Source organism: Chrysochloris asiatica, unplaced genomic scaffold, assembly GCF_000296735.1.
Source record: "Chrysochloris asiatica unplaced genomic scaffold, ChrAsi1.0 scaffold00044, whole genome shotgun sequence".
NCBI lineage: Eukaryota > Metazoa > Chordata > Mammalia > Afrosoricida > Chrysochloridae > Chrysochloris > Chrysochloris asiatica.
Genome location: NW_006408562.1, coordinates 21,203,365 through 21,212,593, shown reverse-complemented (window position 1 = coordinate 21,212,593; position 9,229 = coordinate 21,203,365). Strand labels below are relative to the sequence as shown.

Here is a 9,229-nt window from a genome sequence, read left to right as displayed (position 1 = left end):
TTTGTCTATAGAACAAAGAACCGAGAAGTAGCTAAGATGTTTTTAGTTAATCCTTTGGAGAAAGGTTTGACCTTGCAACCTTTAGTCTTAGGCTTTAGGAAAATATCACATTTATCTGTGGATTATCAAGGCTCCGTGTATTAATTTAATATATATAACAGAATATTAAGATGAAAGCAATTTGCCATTAACTGCCAGTGGCCTCATTTGTTACACTCGGGCCTATAGGGCTTCGAACCTCTGAACAGTCTTACACAGTCCGCAACACCAAAGTCTCCACAACATTGGAGGATAAACCATCACAGCCTCTAAGCAGGCTCTATTTAGTGGGGCAAAAACATTGCTTTAAATCTGCTTTCTTGGGGTACCAGTATGGACTTGGTGATCATGTGACTATCTCACAAAGATTTTTGTTTGTATTGAGTTAACATATATGTGGTCCCTGGGTCATGCAAACAGTCAATGCACTTGCCTGCTAACCAAAAGTTTGGAGGTTCAAGTCCACCCAGAACGGTCTCAGGATCTACTTTCGATCAATCACCATTGAAAATCCCTCTGAAGCACAATTCTACTCTGACACATGTAGGGTCACCATGAGTTGGAAATGACTCATTCACATTGGGTGCTTGTAGTTTCCAGTCAGCCTTCTCCTATCCATGACTTTCCATCATTTTTGTGGTGTGTACTTTCAGTAGAAAAACATTGAACTGTCAGCTTCAAGGTGTGCATATTTAATTTTTAATTATTTTGTTGTTGTTAAGTGCCAATTGAGTCGATTTTGACTCACAGAAATCTTGTATAGGGTTTCCAAGGAGTGGCTGGTTGGTTTGGACCACCAACCTTATGGTTAGCAGTCAAGTGCTTATCCTACAGAGCCACACCAAGACTCCAATTTTTAATTATATATGTGCAAATACATTAACTAAAATCCAAGAATGAATACTGTGTCAACATTCATCCTCAATGATGCTGGATATCAAAAATCTATATTTCAAAATCTTGGCAACTTTAATTGTACGCAAGGGGCCTCAAAGTGTTGGTGGAAAATTCCATCATCTTTTATTCCATTCTTCTACAAATGTTTCGAAGCCCCCTCATATTTGACTATCTTTGATCATCAATATCTTCATTCAACAACTGTGCATTGAGCATCTACTAGGTGCTGGCACAAAGTATAAAAAAGCAGTCACCACATCCCTCAACTGGGAATTTTTTATTTGGAGGGTCGTTACCATCTGTTCCCTCCACATCTACCTCTCTGTTCACATTATCCTAAAATGCTTTGAGGGACTGCTCATATTTCTAGGTATTAAAAGTTAAACACTTCAATGTCCAGCCTAGAAAATGGCTTTCTTCTGAATAAACCAACACAAGTCAAGGAAGTACAATAAGATCCTGATTTCTGGAGCTGTGCAAATAATTGTTACTATCACAGCTGGGAGAAGAAACATATTTTAATAGTATAATTCTCTATAAGATCATTTCTCAGTAATTCTAATGAATTCGCACAAACTTGAGAGGAAGAAAAAGGCCAGAAAGAAAGGGGCATTCAAGATCTGACTGAGCTCAAAAGTCTGTGTGTACATAGAGAGAGATGAGTAAAAAATCCAGGAAGAGACATTGGAAAGATAGTAACAAAACCAGTCTCAATCTTTCAAACAAATAAGGCGTCCAACCTCATAAAACAATAAAAACAATACCAGATTCTCAACCGGTCCTAACTCCCAGTACTCCAAATACTTATCAATGCTGTATTCTCCTTGCATCAAATACAAATGTTGTAGCAGAATGTTTACTAGGGTGTTAAAATGCCATGGATTCTAATGTCAACTTTTCATCTCTCAAATTCTGTCATATTTTTCATCTGTAAATACCTACTTCACAGTTTTTTAACAGAATGGGATGAGATTACATATGCAAAACTACTAGCCACCATTTCTGGCACTTAATAATTGTTCATTTTCTCTAAAACTACCTGACTAAGGAGCTTGAGAGGCCATCATGTTGGACCTCTTCACACAGTTCCATCAAGAGACCTTTCTGTAATGATCTGCCCATTTCCCAACCATCTGCACCCACAATTCACTTTCTAAGTCCAGAACGTTCTAAGCCAGTACCAATGACCAAGTGATAAATCAAGAATATTTACCCAGTCTTTCCTTTTCCTGTTAGTATGAAAAGATAACCTCTTTGTTCTTGTTGTAAAAACATAGATTACAATTTACCAATCTATCATCATTTACATGTACAATTCAATGACATCAATTAAAGTAATCATGTTGTACAACCGTCACTAGTAACCATTGCCAAAGTTTCCATCCCCACAAACACATACTCAATGCTTGCTAAACAATGACTCAGTTTTCCCCAAAGCCAGCCTCTCTTGATATGCTATATTAGCATACTGTAGGGAAGAAAGATTAGGTTACCCTAACTCAAAGTTTAACACTTGATTAAATGGGCATATTTATTTGGCAGCGTAGTTGTTATGAATCAGGCTGTGAACCTCAAGGTCAACAGTTTGAAACTACCAGCTGTTCCGCTGGAGAAAGATGAGGCTTTCTGCTCCTGTAAAGATTTACAGCCTCAGAAATCCTGTACAGGGTCGCTATGAGTCGGAACCGACTCCACGGCACATGAAAACAATTTAGCAGACGTGTTTTCAGATTTATTTGGCAATATACCTATCCTATGAGAAATGATTTGTGATACAGGTAGAGGGAACTGAGAACCTTGTTTTGTACATCTACCAACAGAGTCTAACTCAGGAAACAGTTGAATGAGAAATACTCCAACTATCAGAAAGAGTGACCCTTGAAAGGAGAGCCAAAGCTGTTCCATATAGTTCCCTGCAACTGATAGATGGGACCGACCATGAGAGAAATTTCAGTGTTGGGAGCATGATCTGCCTCTACACCTCCCATCCAGACAGCCTAAGAAGATTGAGTCCAGAATATTCTGTTAAGACTGGGAATTTGGTCTCTCTCTCTGCTGTCTCAATTCCTTGCCCTTATGAGAGAATCTTTTCTTCCCAGCTCTGGACCGCATAGTGCATGGGCACCATATGAAACTTGATCATCCCCACTTCTGTGTCCGTCCCTGGCATGGGGGGAGCAGGATCTCCTTTGGCTGTAGCACAAGATGGGTGCACATAGAACATCTGCCCTACCAGCTGTGAAGGAAGCCTCACTGGCCATGAAAGACCAGTGTCCACTAATAAAACTGATTTCTCAGAGCATTATCCCATATACTGTCGAAGCATATGGATTATGTCTTTTGTTGGTACAACACCTAGTTCTGTTGAAAGAACTCATCTAATCTAAGTTGTTGTAAAAAGGCAATAGACTGTCCTGGAAATAGTCCTTTGCCATAGAGGGATTTGTAGACTACAGAGTCCGGGGTGGGGAAATGGAAACAGTACTGAGGTTTTAGGAGAATAGCTCAGTGAGACGAAATGAGAAAACCTCTATGATGCACATCCTAACACAGCGCTTTGTTTTAGTTTCTAGATGTGGTGCAGCTGGTTCATCGGAAATCCTGGAAAGTGGGGGATATCTTTCATGCCATTGTCCAGTACTGCAAAATGCACGAGGAAAGGAAGGACGGGACCCCGAGTCTCTTTGATTGGCTCTTAGAGCTGGGATAAGGTAGCTGGTCCAGTAGAACATCCCTTTCTTTTACTCCAGCTTAGATTCCAGTGGTTTGTCAAATGCTTGCACTTTCTCAAAACATTGCATCCTGTTCACAGAGCTATAAAAATCTGCTGCTCACAGAATACAACAGAGGAAAAGCAGAATACAGAGCTGCACAAATCAATACAACCTGTGAGTGAGTTCAAAAAGCTTGCATCAGAACGGCTGGGAAAAGAAACCAAGATGGACCCCAACTTTTGAAAGCTCTTAACCAGATCCAATCTCCAGGAAAACTGCACTTATGTATTTTTAATAATGTAAGACGGTAGGTCATGTCTACAGTTAACGTGAATCAACTGGAAACAAATACACTGGTCAAGATAATTTTGTAAACTATGCTGTAACTTTTACTTTCCTTGTTTGAGCAGGTGACAGGACTACTAATCCATTAAGATATGGGTGAGAAATTTCTAGGACTTTTATATAAAATATTTCCACATTCAGACCAGTACCAACAGATATTCACAGAATAGCCAGAGTATGTATGTCAATGTGCTCTACTAAGGTAATTCCATTTATTCACTGCAACTCACAGATAAATTCTCTTCAACCATACCTGAGTTCCTAGTTACCCAGAAACCATTGGTATTCAGCTGAAGGAAAGGAAAGATTGAATAGTGTCTTGTTTCTATAACTATGTAATTTTGGTAATGTGATGACAGAATTCCTACCACATGGGAAATCTTTCTTACTTTAAAAAATAAGTAAATAAAAAGAAACCATTTGAGGTAAAGCCTGCTTCTGTATTAAATTATATGAAATGCAAACCAACATTTATTTATTTTTATTGTAAAGTATGAAGAGATTGTCATCAAAAGAATCTACTGAGTAAGCTTTGAGATTGACCAAACATGCAGAGATTGGTATCTTACGTCATGTGTTGACTTTGGCGTGCAGGGTTTGTTGAATTGTGAATGTTGTTGGCTCCCCTATGACATTTATAAAGACCAAAGCAGGGTCATAACCTTGAGGTTGACATGACTAGTTCAGATCATCATTAAAATTATCTCCTTTCCAGACTCAAAGAGATTAGCACTGAATTTGTGAAAAAGAAAATTGTACCACATTTTCAGTAATTTAGTAGCAGTGATCTACTGTTTTGAAAATAAGGACATCTAATGTCTCCTCAAATCTTCTAACCATTTACTGAATGAGTTACACTGGTTTTTATTTTCATGTTCAGAGTAGGTATTTAGTAATGATTTCCTGAACTCCTATGCTCTTACATCATTTTTTAAGATTATGAAATGCTTTTAAATGTGAAAAAGGTCCCACACTATCAATGCTGGCCTGACCTGATGTATTCATCCCCATCTTTAAATGTTAACAAAGATTCCTTGGAAGCCAAACTTTTTCCCTGGTGATCTTTTCTATTGGTCATTAACCATTTATTGCACAAATAGTCTAAATATAGGTTATATATTTAATTTGGCAGGTTCACCAAAGGTTAACTTTTAAAATATACCAATCATCTCCAACTGAAAGTTCTTTGTGCTACTATGTGGAAAATGATATATTTATTTTTTAGGTAATCCCAGATATTTGTGTGTAGATCTTTGTTGTGCTTGAATAAATGTTTCTGTACCCTACAAAGCACAAATTATAATACTGGATTGTAGCTTGTGATATATGTTGTACCTAATGTTGCAAACTAATAAATAAATTCCTGTTACCAAATTGTTGGTCATTTTTCTCCAAGAGCTATAAACACCGCATGGAAAAAACATATATATTCTGTGTTTAGATGACGATGGATATATTCCTTAGACAAGTTTGACTGTCCTGCTTTACATTGTTTGAATAAGTAAAGACTCACTGACTGATCTGCTGTTGTTGTTGTTAACTGCTGTCCTGTTGGTTCCAACTCATAACACCCCTGCGTAAGCTTTTCAAGGAGAAGTTGGTGGGTTTGAAACTCTGGCCTTGCAGTTAGGAGTCCAGTGCTTATCTTACAGTGCCACACCAGAACTCTAACTAGATTTGTTAAGGTCAGTGATATCTGTGAAAATCAGACCGTCTCAATTTCAGTGCTAGTGACATTTACAATAAAATCACCTTCTGCTGCAATGTCTTCTGTACTGTAGGATGTTTAGTAACATCCCTGGCCTATACCTACTAGGTGCTAGTAGCTGTCTGCCCCCCAGTAGTGATACAAATGTCACTTGACATCATCAACTATCTCCTGGGAGCTAAAATCACCAGTGTCGATAATGATTCAAGGGAGCAGGCCTGAGAGAATCTGTAGGGTGTTTGGAGAAGAAGCCTATAAATCTAGATAATCCCAGAAGGAAACTGAAGGTGAGTTAGCCCCCTTCTTACCAAGCCAAGGTCCATGGGGTATGACCTTTGCAACAAGTGGTGGAAGGAAAAGAAGAGGCACAAGACAAGGCGTCTACAGGCAGAGGAATAAACCAAAGTAGGCTCAGGTCAACTTATCGGCATTAGAGATAAATGAATCAAGTGTCTTTTAATTCAGGAAATGAGTTATTAGAATTAATTCAAATAAAGCATTGAGAATAAGAAAAACTTTATTCTATTCAGAAGAGAAGGCGAAGATCTACTTCCAAAAGATTCCAGCCATTGGAGACTTAATGGAGCATAATCCTACTCACGCATAGGGCTGCCATGAATCCGAATCTACTAGGTGGAGCTAGCTTTGTCTTTGGTTTTATTTTATTGGCTAGTTAAAATCCAGGAACATGCTTATGTCCAGAAGAATTCTCCAGTCAGCCACAGGGCTGAAGCAGAGATGCATCCATTGGGTCCGATGAATCAATTTATCTCGACATTTTCTTAGGACTCAGTATCTTTCCTCCATCTATATAGGTACATGTCCTACAGATGGAATCTTAAACAATGAGTTTAGTGACCACTGAGGGTTGAGCACAGCTGCAGGCAAGTAGAATAGAGATATGATTCATGCCCAGAAGTGCATAAACAATAGGAGAAAGAAACACATGAAAATCTAAAGAAACAATAGAACAATCACTGGGATACAGCTGCATGAGTTGCCATAAGAACGAGTAAGAAGGGAGTTCTTAATGTTGCCCGGTGACACCTGGGGTCACCTCCAAGGAGGAAACATTTGTGCACAACTTTCGGGTTATGTTGGAGTCATTTAAGTATTAGAATGAATTTAGTGAGGACTCTGTTTTGTTCTTGTTAAATGACGTTCAGTCGATTCTGAACCATAGTGACCCTAGGGTTTCCAAGAGGCAGCTGGTGGATTTGAACTGCCAACCTTGTGTTTTGCAGTCCAGTGCTGGTCCTACAGGGCCACACCAGAAGAAAAAATAAAAAAGATATGATGATGACAGCCTGAGACACAGGTAGGACTTACAGCAACCTTACATAGGTCGTAAATCTCCAAGGGAGCAGAAAGCCTTATCTTTCTTTAGTGGAATGGCTGGTAGTATGAATTGCTAATTCTGTAACCATTATGCTACCACCATGTTGTTGTTGTTGTTGTTAAGTACTGTTGAGTCCATTCCAACCCATAGCGACCCTGTTTCTGAGAAGTGGCTGGTAAGCTTGAACCACTGACCTTGCGGTTCAAACCAACTTTGCAATCCAGCGCATTAACCCACAGTGCCACACCAGGACTCTGCAACCACCATTGTTGTTGTTGTTAAGTGACATTGAGTCAGTTCCAACCCATAGCAACCCTGTATAGGGTTTCCAAGGAGCAGCTGGTGAGCTTGAACCACCGACCTTGTGTTTTAAATGACTTTTCAATTCAGCACATTTGCCCACAGCACCACACCAGGACTCCCACTACCACCATGTTGTTATTGTTGTTAGGTGCCATTGAGTTGGTACTGATGCATAGTGACCCTATGCACAACAGAAGGAAACACTGCCCAATCCTAGGCCAACCTCACTATTGTTGCCATGCTTGAGCCCACTGATGCTGCCACTTGGCCAATCCATCTCGCTGGGGATCTTCCTCTGTTTCTCTGACCCTCCACCTTACCAAACATGATATCCTTCTCCAGAGACTGGGTCCCTACTGACAATATGTCCCAAGTATGAGAGATGAAGTTTGGCCATCCTGGCCTCCAAGGAGCACTCTGGCTGCACTTTTCCAACACAGATCTGTTAGTTCCTTTGGCAGCCCATGACACTTTCAATATTCTCCTCCAACACCATAACGCAAAGGCATCAATTCTTCTATGGTCTTCCTTATTCACTGCTCAGCTTTTGCATGCATATGAGGTTATTGAAAATACCATGGCTTGGGTCAGGCACACCTTAGTCCTCAAACTGACATCTTTACTCTTCAACACTTTAAAAAGGTCTTGTGAAGCAGATTTGCCTAATGCAATACATCGTTTGATTTCTTTAAGTGTTGATAATTGATCCAAGAAGAATGAAGTCCTTGACAACTTCAATCTTTTCTCCATTGATAAAGATGTTGTTTATTGGTCCAGTGGTGAGAATTTTTGTTTTTTTTATATTGAGATGCAATCCATACCGAAGGCTGTGCTCTTTGATCTTCATCAGTAAATATTTTAAGTCCTCTTCACTTCCAGCAAGCAAGGTTGTATCATCTGCATATCGCAGGTTGTTACTGAGTCTTCCTCCAATCCTGATGTTTTTCTACATAGAACCCACCATAGTTGATGTCAAACAGGTCTTTGAGAACTAAGATTCTGATTTACGATTGATAATGTTCCACTATTAATTCCAGAAACACAATTGTATTTACATCCCTTAGCCTACCAGAGCCTACTCGCTGATATTTGAAGCTGCTCAGTATTGCTTATGGAACAATTTTTGAATTGTATAAATTGTCTTATTTTAGTACCATATGCAGATTTGATCTAAAATATTGTACTTTTGTTGTTGTTAAGTGTAGTCATGTGAGTTTTTTTGAGGGATAGTTAGTAGGTTTGAAATACCGACCTCGCAGTTAGTAGTCTAGTGTTTATCTTATGGTGCCACACCAGTTCTCCTCAAATATTTTAGAGATCAAAATACACAGAATATTTAAGTGATATGGGGATTTATGCACGTGATATTCAAGACATGTCAATTTAGAGGCAGATTGAAACAGATATGTTTGAATACAATGTTGTTGTTGTTGTTAAAGTACCGTGGAGTAAGTTCCAACTCATAGCGAACCTGTAGAGTTCCTGAGGCTGCAAATCTTTACGGGAGCAGGAAGCCTCATCTTTCTCCTGTGGAACAGCAGGTAGTTTCAAACTGTCGACCTTGAGGTTAGCAGACCGATTTGTAACCACTACACTACAAGAGTTCCTTTGAATACAATGAACAGGAGGGGAATGATTTGAACCTCCCTCCCTCTCAGCAACAAGTGTTTTTATTGATCCAACAAGCTGCTTATCCACTTTCATTGTTGCACGATCCTTTGAGTGTATAAATTTCTCATTTCCTAATATCCATCCCTCCGGTCCATGTTGCCAAATGGCAAGACCATGTGCTACTGAATAGAACTCAGCGCCACAGAGTTGTTTTGGCTGTGTGATTGTAGAAACGAACAATCAGGTAGAGTCATGTGTGTCCAGCCCAGAACA

The 9,229-nt window shown here is 39.4% G+C and overlaps 1 protein-coding gene across 1 annotated transcript in view; it reads left to right on the top strand.

Moving 5' to 3' along the window:
- SPHKAP (SPHK1 interactor, AKAP domain containing) overlaps nt 1–3,646 on the top strand; it is a 136,011-nt gene extending 132,365 nt beyond the window's left edge. Inside the window, exon 11 of the mRNA XM_006861933.1 lies at nt 3,503–3,646. Within this exon, the coding sequence (XP_006861995.1) occupies nt 3,503–3,646 (144 nt within the window). The remainder of the gene's footprint in view (nt 1–3,502) is intronic.
- Nucleotides 3,647–9,229: the final 5,583 nt, after the last annotated feature.